The 18,472-nt window shown below is 39.4% G+C and overlaps 5 protein-coding genes across 5 annotated transcripts; 3 read left to right on the top strand and 2 right to left on the bottom strand.

Annotated features, from left to right (window-relative positions):
- Positions 1–12: 12 nt before the first annotated feature.
- Positions 13–1,135, bottom strand: LOC131671422 (cytochrome P450 4C1-like). Its single transcript, XM_058947812.1, has 5 exons — positions 979–1,135; positions 797–906; positions 550–640; positions 205–390; positions 13–113 (listed from the first exon to the last, which is right to left on the bottom strand). Exons 1-5 carry the CDS (start codon positions 1,133–1,135, stop codon positions 13–15), a joined length of 645 nt encoding a protein of 214 aa, XP_058803795.1.
- Positions 1,136–2,114: 979 nt separating this feature from the next.
- On the top strand, positions 2,115–7,246 carry LOC131671431 (uncharacterized). Its single transcript, XM_058947821.1, has 3 exons — positions 2,115–2,404; positions 2,471–2,883; positions 2,938–7,246. The coding sequence occupies exons 1-3, from the start codon at positions 2,115–2,117 to the stop codon at positions 3,177–3,179; spliced, it is 945 nt and encodes a 314-aa protein (XP_058803804.1). The 3' UTR covers positions 3,180–7,246.
- A 1,203-nt stretch (positions 7,247–8,449) lies between these two features.
- On the top strand, positions 8,450–12,086 carry LOC131671430 (galactose mutarotase-like). Its single transcript, XM_058947820.1, has 4 exons — positions 8,450–10,190; positions 10,430–10,762; positions 10,830–11,104; positions 11,797–12,086. Exons 1-4 carry the CDS (start codon positions 9,882–9,884, stop codon positions 12,077–12,079), a joined length of 1,200 nt encoding a protein of 399 aa, XP_058803803.1. The 5' UTR covers positions 8,450–9,881; the 3' UTR covers positions 12,080–12,086.
- Positions 12,087–12,316: 230 nt separating this feature from the next.
- On the top strand, positions 12,317–14,168 carry LOC131671404 (ras-related protein Rab-31). Its single transcript, XM_058947790.1, has 3 exons — positions 12,317–12,569; positions 12,888–13,015; positions 13,160–14,168. Exons 1-3 carry the CDS (start codon positions 12,527–12,529, stop codon positions 13,646–13,648), a joined length of 660 nt encoding a protein of 219 aa, XP_058803773.1. The 5' UTR covers positions 12,317–12,526; the 3' UTR covers positions 13,649–14,168.
- A 276-nt stretch (positions 14,169–14,444) lies between these two features.
- On the bottom strand, positions 14,445–18,422 carry LOC131671397 (kinesin-like protein KIF23). The gene is made up of 10 exons (XM_058947782.1): positions 18,204–18,422; positions 17,399–17,977; positions 17,162–17,332; positions 16,875–17,073; positions 16,458–16,796; positions 16,186–16,376; positions 15,988–16,118; positions 15,557–15,912; positions 15,081–15,491; positions 14,445–14,937 (listed from the first exon to the last, which is right to left on the bottom strand). The coding sequence occupies exons 1-10, from the start codon at positions 18,212–18,214 to the stop codon at positions 14,743–14,745; spliced, it is 2,583 nt and encodes an 860-aa protein (XP_058803765.1). The 5' UTR covers positions 18,215–18,422; the 3' UTR covers positions 14,445–14,742.
- Between the last annotated feature and the right edge of the window lie 50 nt (positions 18,423–18,472).

Here is an 18,472-nt window from a genome sequence, read left to right as displayed (position 1 = left end):
CGTTCCGTAGAGTCACCTGTAAAGAACGACTTTACCCATGTCGTAGACGGCTCTTTCGTATTGCTCGACTGTCTCGTTATCCAGTGAATCTAAGCTTACGCCCATCGCCGATTCTTTTGAAGTGCATGCCAAATAAGATTGACTTTAACGTTTGAAAATCACTTATACAGGTTGAGGTAGCGAATAAAGCAGCCTTCAACTTACCACAAATAATTTTTAATGTTGATTTAGAACAAAGTGGTATTAGATTTTTAACGCTTTCATTCGCTTCGTTTTGAAGAGTATTTATAATTTTTTTAGCTTCTTCGTATATTACTTGGAAATATTGTTTTAAGATGTTGTAATGGAATGCTGGTGTCAACATTTTTCGCCTGTGACGCCACTTACTTCCTACATCAATATAATTATTTCGTAAGTTGTTCAAGTAAGAGTCTCGGAATTAAACGACTTAGATTCAATAACCGAAATCGAATTACGAGTATCGGAATTGAAGATGATGTGATTGAAAGAATAATATGCTTCATATCATAATTATTTCTGTTCTCTCACCTGTACTAGTTAACAAGCCGGTTTTTAACCAAGGATGCAAATATTCGTATATGTAACCTTTATCGATGAATTTGGGATTTGAGAAAAGAATCTAGAAAAGTTTATACGACTTGAGATTATTTGAGATTTCATCGGAGAGGGATGAATAATTGTAGTGCCGGAATTTGGTAAAAATTGCTAGTAGCTTGAGAAAGAGGCACAATTATGGGCCCCCAGCCGAGGATAAAAGTAAAAAGTTTGCATTTACTTCAATGTCGTCTGGATGGCGTACGCTAATGACGGCTGTCTTGCACAACCAAAAGCGCGTTATCGGATAATATTTTTTTGTCATTTCGCGCCCTATCTGCCAGAATTCATCTGTAACAATATAAGGGATCATTGATTCTCATCAATAAATCTTACACTCTCTGAATTCCAAGGCGTACTTACGCAAACAATTGACATTGAACTTTAATAAGTTACCGACAAACGGATAGGCAGCTGGTCCAGGAATTCTATTCAGAATGCGGCCCCTCCGATTGTAGCGAGTTACAATATGAAAGGTCAAAGCGGCGCAAAGTATGGACATTAAAATATCGGTAATCATGGCTTTGTCGGATGTTTCGTGCGCTCGATTACACGTGGAGCTTGGCTAGACTCACGCGACAAGTTCCGCTTTAGCCTGCAAAACGAAAGAGACGCGAACAAGTTACAAGCTCTAACTGCAATGGTAATGCGTATTGTAATTAGAAGACAATCGACGGCTGACGGACTACCGTACGTTTGACGTGAACTCTTCTTCGTTGTTTGCTTTTATACCTCAATCTTGAAGCCATCGAAATAGCTGTCAAGGATGCTGCGACCTACATATGACGATTCTACTACCTTGCTTTCACCAAGCTTAATAAGCCTGACGTTGCGCAATAGCATATTTTTATTCTTCAATAATGCGCTTTATTAGCCAATTCATCCGTGTTACGCTCTAAACAAACGATGTAGCAACTGGCGGATGTCAGTATAGAAACAGCACCAATTTCACGAGAGTCGATGCCTTTGGAAAGACAAGTTCTTCCAAACTGTCTACCTCGTTGCAACTGAAATGCAACGATCGCGGGCTATCGTAGAGGTTCGTTTTGGGGCTGAGCTTTACAGACATCATTGGAAATACCGTGGAGCTTTTTACACGAATTAAATATAATTTCAGTCTGTTTACTCATATGGTACTGCGATGAGTCACGTCCGGCAAAATTATAGCGCGGTACAACTTTTAAATGCATATTGCGATTGAATAGATGAGCATCTTTCAGAGCGCTCCAGATTTACTTGAGAGCTATAATAACGGGATCTCGAGTCGACTGAGAGTCTTATTGCGCTTGCTCATTATGCCAGCTCGTAATTGGACTCTAGCGCGATGACTTGCGAGTGTCGCAAAAATTGTTATTATTTGCCGCGCAGACGCGAGGCGCCAAGTAAGCTTGGGTCTTGGGAAATCTCGGAAAATTGATGCCCGTTACGCGATTCAGCGCAAAGAAAGCGTGGACGTATCGACCAAGGACCATTGGCTTTGCAGGCCCTTGCTGAGCAGCATGAGCGGGTCGCCGGCAGCGCCGGCGCCGCTGGAGAGGCCCCTGCGATTCACGGACTGCCCGCAGCAGCTAGCCCGGCGCGGCTGCCAGAGCCCCGGTCGCGCGGTCGCCGCGGACTACGCGCAGCTCTTCAAGGCGCCCACCCCCAGCCCCAGACGCAAGAGCTCGCTCGGCGGCAGCCACGAGGAGACCGCCTGCTACGCGGCCGCGGGCCCGCACGCGTCTCTCCGCCTGCCGCCGCCGCCGCCGCCGCCACCGCCGCCGGACAGCAGCTCCGAGCGCGGCCCGAGGTAGGTACGCCCCGGCCGCCGGCCGCCGAGCTTCGGCCCTCTCACCCGGCGCCTTTGCCTTTCCAGCGAGCGCGGCCCGGAGGCGCTCGAGCCGGCGCCCGTCTGCGAGCGCCCGGCCCGCGGCTGGCCCGGCTTCTCGCACCGGCGCACGCCCTCCAACGTCTCGAGCGCGAGCGCCTCGTCGCAGAGCAACGTCAACCCGAGCTTCCGCCTCGAGGACGAGTCGGAGTGCTCGCCGCCGCCGCCGCCGCCGCCGCTCTACGCGCCGCTCGGCCGCCAGCAGCAGGTCTGCCTGCGCGGCTACGCCAACGCGAGCCTGGCGATGGACGACGAGCCGCCGGCCGCCGGCCTCGGCGCGCCGCTCGACCGGCCCACCTGGCTCGAGATGGCCGGCGGCTGCAGGCTGCGCTCCAGCCTGCGCAGGGCCGGGCGCTGCTGCGGCGGGCCCGCCGGCGCCGCCTCGGCCGGCCCCGGCTCCGGTGAGTAGGAATCGGTACGGTAGCCGCAGCCCGCTGAACGAGCGCTCGTTGCAGGTAGCCCCGGCGAGCCGACGCCGCCCGGCTCGCTGGCCGGCGAGGACGCGGCCCACGCGGCCCCCAGGGACGGCCTGCCGCCGGCCCGGACGCGCTTCTCGCCGCTGAGCTACGCCGCCGAGCACGAGCTTCTGGCCCGCCAGCCGGCCGAGGGCTGGGCCCGCAGGGGCCCCCCGCACGCCCCGCAGCCCCAGCGCCGGCCCAGCTCCGACCTCGAGCTCGAGCGCGAGTTCTTCTCATAGCACTGGCTCATCTAATCGGCGCACCGGCTGCGAGCCGCCGACGGGACGAAGCTTAGCCTTTGCCTTTGCCTTTGCCGAATTCACGCATGCCTTCCCCGTCTCTCCTACTCCGAGCAATCGCGCCTCTTTCCTCCTCTACCGTTCCCTCTGTGTACATACCATCGGGCGCTTATATCCCAACTTGCGTCTCATCGGGTCTCTCTTGTTTTTTTATCTCTGCAAGGGGACGCGCAAACCTTAATGGCTCGTTAAAATCCCCATCGAACCCTTTCAATGCGTAGAAAGTGATTTTCAGTGGCTTTTCGGTGATCACGGTCGTACACTTCTTTCAAATTCAAGGAGCGTCAAGCATTATATTTTCAGCGTTTTGTCTTACGTACAACCCCGTGACTCTGTTGATTTTCTGACGCAACCTACCTAGATGGCACTAGTTAGGCCCTATGATAAATCGAATAGAATGCCCACGTTTTACACGAAAAACAAATCAGTGTAAACATGTATTGCTTTTCTGGACGTAGTTTTCGATTGTCCTCGAAACTTGAGGAAATAAAATAATTCATACAGCGATCGTCCGGAGTCGTGGCTAAATGTAAGTACCATCAATATTTTTACTTACTTTCCAATTCAAGAAGAACAAAGTATTGTATTCTAGCTTGTTACATTTATTTTCGTAATTTTTTTACGTACGACACGATGGTGCTATTGATTTTGTCCTGTATCAAGTGTTGTAAGCGATAAACCCTTTATTTTTCATAATAATACCATTAGTACCATTGTATTCTGTTTTTTATCGGCCGATTGAGGTTGATTTTCCAGTTTGAGCTTATGCGTGCACACGTGCCTGCGTTGTGTGCTTGCGTGTTGTACGTGTACAGGGTGGATCATTTTAATCGACGCATCCGAATATCTATTGTCAAGCCGGGTAAAAAAATTTTCAGACAAAAATCATTCACAACGAAAACGGTCACCTGACTGCAAAAATAACTTTGACCTTGGTGTCAATTTGCGTGGTCATTTGAAGGTCAAAGCTATTTTTTTTTTAATGGAAATCCCTATTTTTGATTCAGGATCCAGTAAAAGCGGGAAATTTCAGAATAACAATTAAAACATTTTTTGAGTAACCTAATAAAAAAATCGAATCAAGGTCAAATATTGCAGTTTTATTAAATAAATTTCATTTAATATCCAAATGATCAATCATTGATCCGTAAGTCTACTAAACCAACCAGAATTTGAAAAAAATCATGTTGGGCGAATTTTTAATATTTGACCTTGTCAAGGTCACTAAAAATTTTTGAACTATCGTTCTAGAATTTTTGCTCACTTCGAATCCGATGTTAAAAATAGAGTTTTCCATTTAAAAAGATACGTTTGAACTTTAAATAATTAATTTGTTTGTTTTTTACAATTTAGCAATTCGTACAGACCTTGTTATCGTTAAGGTAAAATCACTAAAAACTGCTGATATCAACCTTCTTCGTAAAACAAGGGAAGGGTCCATTTTTAACGCCAATAATCCATTACTTCTATTCCCCTAATCTAATTTATTTTCAATCTATTTATCTAATATTATTTATTATTCACGTAAAGAAAAAAACATTCCAATGTTTATTACAAGATTCAGAATATTTTCAGAACTCAGTATTCACTTGTGATTAGACAATCAATTTTTCAGGTTCAATAACATTTTCGTATCATCATAGTCATCGGTTGTTTTCTTACGATAATTCATTATATAATACTGCATCAACAATGGTGGATTCTTACGGTTCACCGCATTTTTTTAGTTAAATTTACTCATCAGTATTTTTAAATAGCATATTAAAAAAGTAAGACATTTGTACATAATTATATTTAGGATACAATATTGTATCGTGAAAGGCTTATTTGATCTTTCAAATGTACATATTTTCTGTCACTCGTGTGAGATCAGGTACTTCAAAGTAACTGTTATGATTGTTTCCCATAAATATTGTATACTTTATCCAATGACTTGGATAGAAACATTATAAATACGTAGTTATTGATGAATTAAACGTTTTTGACATTAACTTATGTACATATAGTCGCGTGTGATTCGTCATAATTTTATTGGTGCATTGCATCTAATAATAGATATGACAAACACGTTTTTGATGTGACAAATTCGAATGTGTATCTTTTAATGACACATTATGTCTAACAATAGATATGACAAACATGTTTTCGATGCGACTAATGCGAATGTGTAACTTAAGTAATAAGGAACTTCATTCATAAAATACAACGTTTAGGTATTCTTTCGTAACGTACTTATAACTATCAACATTTTGTGAAATATAATATGGACCAATCATTAAAAGTTTTGATTGTTACAAAAAATTTGTCAATTTGTAATTTTATGGTAACGTGTAATTACTTTTGAACCATACCCAAAAGACTATTAATTTGATGTTTCTCGTATTAACAAGGTAACATACGATATTTAGATTCTTTATAAGTTGAAACATTAGGAACTTTAAATCTTTATTTACTTAATACGTTTCAAAATTGTCATTTATTATAACTCAATCATTGCTCATCGTTCCTAATCATCAAAATACAAATTAAGTATAGATGCATAATTAAAAACTGAATGCAATTATATAAGTGAAATTATAGCCTAAATATCGCATCTATCATGTTTAATTTCTACTTGCACACTATCATTCGTAATATGCACATGCTTCCATAGTGCCTTCATTTCCGCATAGCGAATCCTATTGTAAACAGAATTCAGTACTTCGATTATTGTATGAATACCCCAACCGTCAAAGCGAGTGCTATTTTGTTCTTCGTAAGAAGCAGCATCCGAACTAAAGAAAAAGATATCTCAAATAACATTTTTTATAAAAGATCTTTGTGAGGGTAGGGTTTAAACACTTGTTTTTATCGTCTCTCATATTATTATTATGACTTATTTTATTGGAATAGTGTAAAGTTTAAAAGATCACGTATTAGGTTTTCTAAACAGATTTTTTGTAAATAAATAAAGGCGAAATGTCGAAAATTTAATTACAACAATTAGACTGGCAACACAAAAATTAAAGAATTTATGAGTGTTTCTATAAACACGATTTGAATGAGCGCATATAAAAGCATTATTGCAGTACGAAAAAAATGTACATACAGTTTTATATTTTTTATTTTAAAAACTGTACAAAGTTAATAGTGAAATGATTACGTACAAATGGATAACATTTCTTTTTTGAATACCTGATTTAACAGAAGAGTGCACTAACCATTAGACTATTTGTTTCATATATATACACCTGTGGCTTCCCAGTATATCTGCTTCAAGTCACATTTTAGCAATTTCGAGATATTTCAAAGCAATGTGTGAGATCAGCAAATTACTGTCAAAATGTGACATTGGGAAAAAAACTGATGCATGATTAGGGCCTTTTTTAATGGTTTATCGCACTCTTGACTTGGGTGGTTGTGCATTTGTCCCGATAACACGCGTGCAAGAAAATATTTAAGAGCAACATACAGTGTAAAATACAATAAGCAAGACTTATTGAATAAATGATCTTTATTCAATAAGTGTTATTAAATAAACTGAGTTAGTTCTGCTATATAGATATTGACAACAATCTTTTCAATTAAATTTAATTCATCGAGCTCAAGTTTTCAGAAGCAAAATTGATAAACTACAGTTGCGTGCATAAGTATGTGGCTAGTTTATACTGAAATTACACAAAGATCAAGGTTTCGTAGCTCCATTTAGAACGATTGTGGAAAAATGCGCGGGCACTCATTTTAAAAGGTAAGGCAATACCTTTCATATCGCTTCACGTTAAAAAATAAATAAAAATTGCGTTTTTCAAAGTAAAAAAACTAAATCGCAAACAAAACGCAAAAACCACTTGGTCGATTTTTAAAAATTTAAATGGAAAAGATGCGTATTTGTGCCTTTTTTTTTAAATAAACGGAACCGGATCTATTATTATTGAGTTGATAAAAAGTTTTCATTTTTATTTCAAAAACCAGTTTTCTTCAAGTTTCATTATCTCCAAATCTATGCACTACAGAGAAAGAATTTAAGAAGAAAAGATAATTGTTTTCACATGTATAATAAGGATTTGAGATAAATATTAAATTTTAGAAAAAAAAATTTTTTTATTCCTTTTCACCATGCTATAATTAAAAGCACGTTGATAAGGTAATTAAAAGAAAAGTAATCATAGATGTAAAAACAATGCTAAAATAATTGTAGCACGTGAACTACGTGAAAAAAACTTAGTTGATACAAGTTGCAGGACTATTTCTCGCAGATTAACTGAAGTTGGATTTTTTGGGCGTTAAAGAGTCACTCATCAGTGTAAAAATAAAAAAGCAAGAATAATATTTGCTGAGACTCATAAAAATTAGACAATCCGAAATTGTAATAAAGTTTTTCTCCGATAAAACCTTAAGAAATTCGACTCTCAATATCAAATAAAATACAGTAGAGATATTAAGCTATGGGGAGAATTTTTATGAAAGGGAGTTGGTCCGATCGTGAAAATATAAGAAGAATGTAAGAACATCTTGATAGACAATATGATTCTTTATGCACGGCGTATATGCCACGACGATCCAAATTAGACATCCCATCTTCAAGATTTTTTCTAAACGGAAAAGCTTGGTAATCTTGAATAGTCAAGTCAGTCCCCTGATTAAAATCCGATCGAACATTTACGGGACTTATTAAAAGTGAAAGTAGGTGTAAATACCGTTCGAATAAAAACATTTTATAGGAAAGAATACGAAACAAATGGGAAACGATTGATTCAGGAATAAATAAATGGAAAACTAATCGCATTAATGCCTCAGCGATGTTGTGTCATGATAAAATCGAAAGGAATGCTAAAAAATATTATATTAGTTTTGTTATAACGTGCTTTCGAGGCAAAGTAATTTTTATTACGTTTTTGCGCTGATTGATTTTCATAATAAATTATTATTCACTTGACTAAAAATGATATAATGTAATTATTTTCCTTGTGAAGGTATACATTTTGATTGTATAGAATAGTATATTTTGAAAATATTTATGAAGTTGGAATGATGAGGAACATGAGGAACTTTTGAGTACATGCATTTGAATATTATGATAGATTATAAATTTATTCTGTTAGAAAAATGTCCAAATTGTAGTTTTGAATACATAATAAAATTAAAATTCAGTAGTAATCAATTTATAAGAATATTTTTCTACTTTAATATATTCTTATACAGAAAGAAATTTGTGGTAAAAATTAGCTTATTCGTGAACTTTTGGGTGTAAATCTTTTACATAAATATAATTTGAAAGTATGGATTTTTTCACTAGTAACTTGAGTTTTTCACTTATAATAAAATTTATTTTAAAAAATTGCATGGTAAACAATGAAAAGAACTTTTTTTTCAAAGTTTTAATTTTCATAATAAACTCTTATTTCACATGAAAATTCAAACGATTGTTCTATTTGGAGTTTTTCTCTACAGTGTATAGATTCGGAGATAATGAATTTTTTTAACAAAAATTAACACAACTTTTTATCGACTCAATAACAATAGATCCAGTTCCTCTGATTTTAAAGATATAAATATACATTTTTTCCATTTAAATTTTTTAAAATCGGCCAAGTGGTTTTTGCGGGTCGACGAAAACGAAAAAAAAAAAGTTTAATTTTTTTATTGTAAAAAAAGCAATTTTTAATTTGTTTTTTTAACTCAAAAAGATATGTAAGGTATAGCTTTACTCTTTAAAATGAATTATCGCACGTTTTTCCACGAGCGTGCTAAAAGGAGGTAAAAACATTGAATTTGTTGTAATTTTAATATAGGTTGGCTATATACTTATATATGTGCACGCAACTGTATTTGTGTGTGTATGTGTGTGTGTGATATAATATTGTTCAGCTGCGGCTTTAATGTTAATTCATTTAAAGTTTTGCGGACTTCGTGCATCGTCTTTTCAAAGTTTGAGTGAACTTTGGAATGTTGTACTTCGATTAATATTTATAGAGCAGTTATGCCAAGTAGCTGCAGATACGTATTTCCTTATCCTGTACAAATATTGCATATAACTGAACATACGAAGCCTTACAGTAATAACCATTATGTGATATGTAGGATGTCGAAACAGTTTTTTATATGTACAATAGATACAATGCAGTAGGTTTTATGCATTATCAAGTAATTGATCGACGTAATATGTTTGATTTTTTGATGATCGACATAACGATAAACGGCATTAACCTGACGAACTTAAGATGCATATGGGTAGATTTTAGCGATAGCATAAAATTAATTAATAAACATACTGCTGATAAGATAAATAATGTACTTGTTTGTAATTTTACCGAGATCTCATGTATTTTTTCAGACTCCAGTGTAAATATATTTATAGCCAAGTTCAAACGACGGCTGCGGGAGGGCTTGAAAATGATGTACACATAACAAAAGAAATGCTTATCAACAAATGACAAATTGTAGACTAACAGGTATTAATAAAGCATTTCAACGACATTTCCGAGTTGTTCGTCATTTGTATTTGTTCTCCTGCACTGAGCCATTGTCGATTCTCGACTCCATCGATGCGGTGAAGCAAACAATCGAAGATCTAAGCTGTTGCTAACCGATGAATCAACATTAAATATAGATATAGGTAATTTCAATTTGGAAAAATCGAGATAGATAGTTATCGGCCAAATCATGGACAGAGAAAATTGTTGCCAATGTAAAGACGTCCGGATCGTGGAGGAAGTATTCGGGCAAATCTTATCGCGCAATGAACGTGTGCTCGAAGTTGCGAACGGCAAGCCATCCGATGATGACGACGCAACATTCCCAGCTGAAGTCAAGTCCTACAGAATGAGCAATAACCATGGCACGGAAGTTGTGGTGATAAATTGGGCTGCGACTATTGTCTCGATAAAGTGTCTGGACAAGTACGGTCAGCCGGCCGACATTGCCTTGGGATTTGACGATCTAGACAGTAAGACATATTCAAACAACGGCACCGTACGACCAGCGACTAATCGACGCGCACGTACTTGCTTCGAGTGGCTCGAGCATCGCGGAAAATCTCGTTGACGTTCGTTCCGGAGTCGGCGACACAGCTCAGTTTGGTTTCTTGGATTGTCCGTCTCAAAGTCGATTGACGTTCTTTGACATCGCTGCATTTCCCGATCGCTCGCTCGGCCGCCTGCTGCGAGCTCGCGTAGTCTGGCTGACACGATCAGTTGAGCTTGCCCGCATAGGCACGAGGGCGCTGGCTCGAAGCGAGGCTGACGCGCGACCGTCGGTGCGCAGGCTACCTGGACCCGAAGCTGAGCGACGCGCTGGGCGGCACCGTGGACAGCTGCGACGACCTCGGGCGCCGGCTGTGGGAAAGCCGCGTCGAGGACGGGCGCCGCGTGGTGATGAGCTGCCTGAGCGCCGCCGGCGAGGACGGCCGGCCAGGGGCGCTGCTTGCCAGCGTCAAGTTCGAGCTGACGGGCCGCAACAGCCTGGAGGTGGCGATGCGCGCCGTCGCGTCCAGACCCAGACCAGTCAACCTGACGCACTATTGCGTGCTCAATCTCGCGGGACACGTTAGTACAGGCACCGGTCCGCCGCTCGGCGCTTGCTCACCGCCTCGTGGGCGCCGCGCGATCGCAGGCCGCCGGCTCGGAGGAGCTGCGCGCTCACGAGGTCGCGCTCAACTGCGACCGCTGGCTCAGCCGGGCGGGCGCGTGCGAGCTGCCGACGCTGCGTCCTGTCGGGGGTAGCGCGCTGGACCTGCGAGTGCCACGACCGCTTGGCCGGTTGATCGACGAGCTCGCCGACGAGGCGGCCCACCCGCACTATCTGACCCTCAGCCGATGCGGTACCGCGACCGGGCCCCAGCCGAGCATGCGCTTCGCCGCGAGGCTGCTGCATCGGAACAGCGGCAGGTCCGTGGAGGCCACGTGCTAGGCGCAGGCTACCTTGGGAGTATTTAGCGCCAATGCTGAATAACAAGCTTATTTTTATTATTTTGCTGTGATTCACCTCGTTCGGTCAATTGAATAGCTGGAAGCGATCAAATTGTTAATAACTTTTTCCGCTGCCTATTCCTTGGACTCTAGACCCCCTCGCCTTCCGCCTCCTTGATATCCATAGGCATATAGCCAATGGAAAAAGTAAAATATAAATCAAAGGTGCTTGAAAAAAGTTGCTTTACACAAATATTTATACCTAGACTACGACTAATCAATCATGGAATGTTTTGAGCAGTGGTTTCTCCATAAAAAAAAATAAAATGCCAACAGTCGTTTAAGTTTACATTCACGATAAAAAAACAAAATGTTATCGCACCTCATAATCAAACTGACCTGAGAAATATCATTAATTTTTTAATTTTTTCATGAAAAATCACCGATCAAAGCGTTTCAGGTTTGATTAATCGCAATTTCGGCAACATTTGTCGATTATAATTTTTTTGAGCAATTTTGATTTATATTTTAGATTAACGAATGGAGGAAAGAGAGAAAGCGATGAAATTTCTCCATTGACTGTATGTCTATGAATATCAATGGGAAAAAAAGCTAAAAGGACGATTGTTTCGTGGAGATGAGTCGAACTAGGAAAAGATAGTCTGCGCCTAATCTGTAGCGCTCACGATCGGTAAGCCCTGTGCGACTAGGTTTCTAGAAGTATACTCTGACCAACCGGGACTGGACTTGAGTGTCGGAGGAGAACTGTCGGACTGTCTGCCCGGCAAGTGTGGAGCGAGCTATAGGCGCTTTGGCGGTTTCGGCCTGCTGCCTCGGAACCAGCTCGCCGGAGCGGCACCGTTCCCCTCTGCAACGTTGCGCCCTGGACAAGTGTACTACAACGACCTCCTCTACCGATTTGGCGTCGACCTCGACGATTGCTGCCTGCCTTAACGCTCGACTACAAACCAGCAGTACGCCTTTTTTGTCGTTAGTCAACTGTTCATTTGAAAATGCCGCGTGTCGCCAGCAGCAGCTGTCTGCGTAGCGCACGCTGCGTCTGCCTATGCGCCCTACGCGTATCTATATAGTTAGCCGTGGCCGGAACACGCGTTTTCTTTTTATTTAATACATTCAAACAAGATTCAAGTATTCAAGAAAATCATTCCAAGCTTCTCTGTGAGTTTCGATTCTATGATAATTTTATCTCTTCTCGTCAACTCCAGTGTTACGTAGCTTTCTTTTATCGGCATGACACACAGAGTGCCTCCCAAAGTTCCATTGCATTTATTGCAACAATAGCACGTATGCATTATGCACGTATGTCTGTTTGCATTCATAAGTATACCAAGTTGCTACAGTTTCAAAACAATATCAGCTGCAATTGTGGCGAAATGAAACATGAAAACCATTGAAGGAAAAGTCGTTCTTTTAGGTTCTCAAGGTACACATTTTAATTTGCTTATGTCATCTCATTTTGGCATCTTTTAATTCAATCCGATTGCCAACATCGTGTTTCTTATCTCGACCAATTGTCGTAGATATTCCTTACAAATGTCTCTAAAAAAGCAAATAGCAAACTAGTTGGATTATTTGTCGCAAAAAACCATTTCCTCTTCCTATGTCTTATCTTCAATTTTCCTGTACCGCTCACCCTTGCATTATTATCTACAAAATATAGCAATCTGAATATTATTTATACAATTGATTATCGGTTATCATTATAGTATTTTACTTTTCAAAAATCCATGTCTTTTTACAGGAGTTGGTAAAACAAGCATAATCAACCGATATATCAATAAAGCATTTAATAATCTAAATAATCCAACTATTGGAGCTTCATTTTTTTGTTGCAAGATCAATTTGGACAATGCACGGGTCAAATTCCAAGTAAGAGCATTATCTGCTATGAAAGTAATAATGTACTTATTATTATAGATCCATCCAACATTTTCTTTTTTCAGAATACTCTCAGAATTTTACTTTAAAAACATTGTCACATAATAATAATTATACCTTAATTATTGCTTGTAGGTTTGGGATACAGCCGGTCAAGAAAGGTTCAGGTCCATGGCTCCTATGTATTATAGACATGCTAATGCAGCTTTTCTTGTATTTGACATAACTCAATATAATACTTTCACTGCCTTAAAATCATGGGTTCTAGAACTGAAGCGTAACATTGAGGAGCCTATTGTTCTGATCTTAATAGGTAATAAATTAGATTTGGTCAATATTAGAAAAGTACCCAACGAGGAGTGCAAGCAGTATGCAGAGTCTATCGGAGCTAGCTATCATGAAATATCAACCTTAAATGATGAAGGAGTTGAACAAGTATTTTTAACAGCTGCTCTTGGCCTTCTGAAACTAACAGAAAGCGACAAAGACATTACTTTGAGTTTGAAAATTTATGATTCACATAGCTCAGGACCAAGTATTTCAGATTTGCCTTTACACGAAGAAGCACTTTCCAATACAAGTATAGCCCATGGAATCAATGAAAAACCATATTTTTGTTGTTGACAAAAATTTAAAAAACCATTATAAATATCCACAATTTTGAATGTAAAAAAACGTATAGATAATTCAAGTACTTCTTTTAATGAACATTTATTGTTTTTCTATCAATAATCATTTAATTACTCAGACTTGAATCAAATAAAATTAATGAAAGTGACCTTACAAGGCACATCTGTGCAAGTAGAGAAACAAACTCTTTGAATAAATAATGAATGTATAATACGCAATGACCAACAATAATTAAACTGCTGTTGTAATGCATCTTGTGGAAAAAGTGAGTGTTAATTTTAATTAAAGTATCTTCCATCCAGCATTATGGAATGTAATAAATTAATGAAATTGATTATAGATGAAGAGGTAATTTTCAAATTTTTCTAATCATATATGTACCATTTATATTTCAAAAAAATGTTAAAGATAATGTATTAAAGAAGACTGATAATTTTCATATGTCAATTTATAAAGATAAATAAATGACAATAAATGGTTGCCATACAAAAGTTATAAAAAATGAACAATGAAAATGTGCTTGATCTTTCAGAATAAAAAATAAATGAAATCTTTCCAGCATCAATGCTCTTATTTTTTGTCATAATTTTGATTAATTATGATATGAACGATAACTTTGTGATACTGCCTAAAGTGTTAAAATAATAGAATGTTCATTGTTATTTGAAATGAGATTTTATAATTTTATATTTTTACAATTCCACAAAATCGTAACATATATGCTAAAAAACAAAATATTTTAAATGTGATTTCGATTATATAAAAATTTATCGAAAAAAACGCAGGCAACTCTAAAATTATACGTCGTTACATATTAGTAAAAAGAAATATCAATCAAGAGAAATGCTAAAATCTAAAACGTATCGAACTACATGGCGATAACAATAGAAAATCCATATTTTCAAAATTATTTATGCAATATAAAAATGCATTTATGATAGTAAATACACAAGTGTTCGATTTTTTATCAACTACAATCATTGTATAAAAATGTTTAATTCATTGCTGCAAACCGAGAATTATTAGTATAAAATTTAATACTCTAGAGTGTATAATTAATTTTAATACTTTATAACATAATAGTGCAACTATTTTCTAAATCGCTTAGTCGATGTAATATTAATCTCTTGATTTATATGTTGATCATCGGAACTAATGCGGTTTTCTTTTTCTGCGCTTGGACAGCTCCTCTTTAATTGACCAGTGGGAGACATTTGTTTCAAACATTCAACATCGTTGAATACAACCTGTGCCCCTCCGCTTCTTGTTGGTAAAATATCTCCCTGAAATAACAACGAATAATTGATTAATAATATTTTTACAAATTATTTTCGATAACGATATTGAATGTTATTTGATTTCTTTGAAATAATATAAATTGAAAAATAAAATTAGAGTAGATGATTAGTAAGAAAAAAGTTCCAACCTTGTACAATTTGGTCTCGAGCTCGCCTTCAGAATCTTGATTTTGAGCTGTGAGACAGTACCGAGAAGCTCCATCCGTGATCTCTTTAGGGCTAGATAACTTGTTAATGCTACGACGTCTTCGCATAAGTGGCTGAAGAACAGTGCCAATGGGAACGAGAGCTTCCGGACGGTGATCGACCCATCGATCGGCACTTTGTGAGCGTCTGTAGCGCGGATTCGCTACGCCTATTTTATCTTTGCGCGAACGAACGTCGAGCTTGCCTGGCGTTTTCGACGCCAATGTACCTACTCCATGAGGATGTGCCTGTAATTCTTCATTCGAGTCCTTTATTATTGGAATAGTGGCCTTATCTTCGTCCAAAATTTGTTTGACTAATCTCAACTTGTCCTCTTTTTCTTTCATTTGGTTCTGAAGTTTATAATTTTATCATTAATTTAAAGTCATCACCAAACAATTAAAGCTTTTGTAAATACCTGCAAATGCTCACGTTGAGCTTTTAGCTTCATTTCAAGTTCTCGAGTCATTTTGTCGGTTTCATGCTGTATTTTGCTAGTGTATTTCTGTTTAACTTTTTGCTTATCAATTATACGTTGATTTAATGCCATATCTCTGTCTTTGAGTTCTTGTTGTAGATTTCTAATAGTATCGTTGGCGGCATTCAATTTGCGCAATAAACTGTCAATTTGCGTTTCCGTTTTACACAAATGGCCTTCTAGCGCTGATACCTTTTTCTTTTGCTGCGTACCGGAGGCTTTCAACGTTGCATTCTCAACCTTTAAATTCACATTTTCTTGCTCCATTGCCAGTAGCATTTTTCTAAAGTCGTTCTCTGAGAACAAGCACGAAAAGATCAAAATTACCGTTGGAAGCTTCGCTTAGCAACAGCCGTAAATTATATACTTACGTTTCTTCTCCAGGTCAGCTCGCAATAAATTTCTCTTGTTGATACGCTGCTCCAAAAAGCTCATCAAATTAACAATAAGTTGATCATTGAGCGGATTCGTAATCTCCAGATCAGGAAATGGCCCGCCCAATCTTAAAGAGTTGGTAACAAATTTAACGAAGAGACAAGGGATGATAAAATAAGAAAGTAGATACACACGTATAAACTAAGCCAATATCGAGCTCCAAATCGGCAGCTTCGATTCGGCCCTCCTTCTCCAATCTACTACGAGCCTCTTTGAAAAGCTTGTTAGCTTGACGTCTGCCAGGCGTGAATCCAAGATCCAGCTTGGTTCCGGTGGGACGAGCAACTTGAACCTCCTGCGTCATTTCCGCAAACTTCATAACTTGCTGCGAACAATTGTGAAAGAGAGTAAATAAATAATCAAGTTAGCAAGCAAACATTATTAATCAAGTTCGATGAAAACGTACAATAGTCTCGTCGTAATCGTCTGCTCTGGGATTGACGCAAACGACCATGCGAACCTGGCCCTCGCCGTCAAAATAGTTCTTGAAGAGGTGCGTGAGTTTGGAGTCGCGGTAGGGTACTATTTTGTTGCTACCCTGGAGCTGATTCTCTCGCAAAATTTCCATACAGGAACGAAGAGTCATCAGAGAGTTGTTGATGTTCCCCGCTTCGCGGAGACGCTGACCCGTGTTTTTCGTACGATTAGTTCGTTCGCTACCGGCCAGATCAACCAGTGACAACTGGCTCACACACACCACTCGTTTATCTTGCATCACTTGTTCACCCTCGCTGTCCAATGGCGCCTGCATGGACAGAAGTATTGATAATCATACACTGTTAGCGAACATCGTTTGTCTAATTGACTTTAGGCGGTATTTTACCTGCACCAGCCGAATCGTGAAGACACTGTGTGAGCGGCTAGACTCGGCGTTGAGAGCCGTATGTGCGACACGCCGCCGCCGCTGCCCCCTTTGGAACACCTCGAAAGCCTCGTCAGAGCTCTTCACCTCCAGTTCCGTGACAGCGTGCACGTACATATTTTTATTGCCGTCCTCGCGCACGATTTTACTCTGTAAAGTTCTGCAAAGTGCAACAGAAAATGAGTTCAGCCACAAAATTCAGCTCTTTAAGATCAGCCGCGCAAGTTCACTCGACATTTCATACTTACCTTCCTCGAACTTCGTCTTCCTCCAGCAGATCGTACACGCTGTTGTTGTAAATTTCCACGTATGTAACGAATACAGCGTATACATAATCACTATCCACAGACACCGATCTAGAATCGTTAATTTCCCTCACGACCAAGGGATTACTATCACTATCACTATCCCCTTTTCGCCTGCAATTAATGTATAAACATTATTAGTATATCAATACCACATATCTACTGTAGCTAAACATTTACAATTTGCCAGGAGTTTTCAGATTACGTGGTGTTAAGAGCCCAGCATGAAGCTCATTTTGCCTGTCAAGCATAGCATCTGTGTCACTCTGCACATCAAATCCATTGAGCTTGTCAGGCTTAAATACAAATTTTTTGGCTTGATAGCTGGATATACTATTGAATATCACGTCTAGACTTCTTGGCATTATTCCAACGTCATTGGGTTCTCCAGTCATAGTATAAGTCTTTCCACTGCCTGTCACCCCGTAAGTGAACAACAAACCATTTTGGCCGTGAATAAGGTTTTCCACTAGAGGCAGAGCCACAATAGCAAAGACTTCTTGCTGGCTAATATTCTGAATGAATACACGACTGAAGGTAGTTTGAATCTCTTTTTGTGCACCATTTCTGAAATTCATTGCTGACTCTGGAGGAGTGATAACAATTGTGGTGTCCGATACCACTTTCATGCAAGTAATGTCACTGGGATTCTGCATGGGCCTCAAACGACAAAACACTTGAACAGGATCCTTCGATGACATATTGTTGCTGTGTTTCATCTTTGCTGGTTTGCGAGCTGATGGAGGTGCTTGTTTACGTCTACAGCAGTAAAAATGTCATCATTATTAATCAGTCCAATTTGTGCATAGGCTAATACGATGAGTGTATCAATATTATTGAAGACAATAAAGTAGCTCTCGTTGTAACGTAAACAGCACGCAATAAAAACAATATTAAACGAGTTAGGTAACGAATAAAGTTTGAAAAAATTCTTCCAACGCCATTGAGAAATTTACAAAAAAGTACTATAGTTTGCTATACTTACGCAGACTTCATTCTCAAACGTCTCGTGAAAAAACGCTGTATACGACTCAAAAAGCCAAAGTAAAGTTAGGTGTTCTTGTCAGCTATCCATCTACAAACACCTTCGATTATCAATTTTATCGTTTTTTCAACATCACTTAAAGCCGAGACGGCAAATGTCAAACATTCGATTTATGCGAGCAAAGAAGCGAACTGCACCTAATAGCGAACTTAACGAACGACGCTGTCGCTTCACGTGTAGACAAAACCGTTTCAAACTGGCTTATTTAC

This window comes from Phymastichus coffea, unplaced genomic scaffold (assembly GCF_024137745.1).
Source record: "Phymastichus coffea isolate CEN01 unplaced genomic scaffold, Cenicafe_Pcof_1.1 PCOF00125, whole genome shotgun sequence".
Lineage (NCBI taxonomy): Eukaryota > Metazoa > Arthropoda > Insecta > Hymenoptera > Eulophidae > Phymastichus > Phymastichus coffea.
Note: the sequence above shows the minus strand (reverse complement) of the source record. Positions and strands in the feature narration are given on the sequence as shown.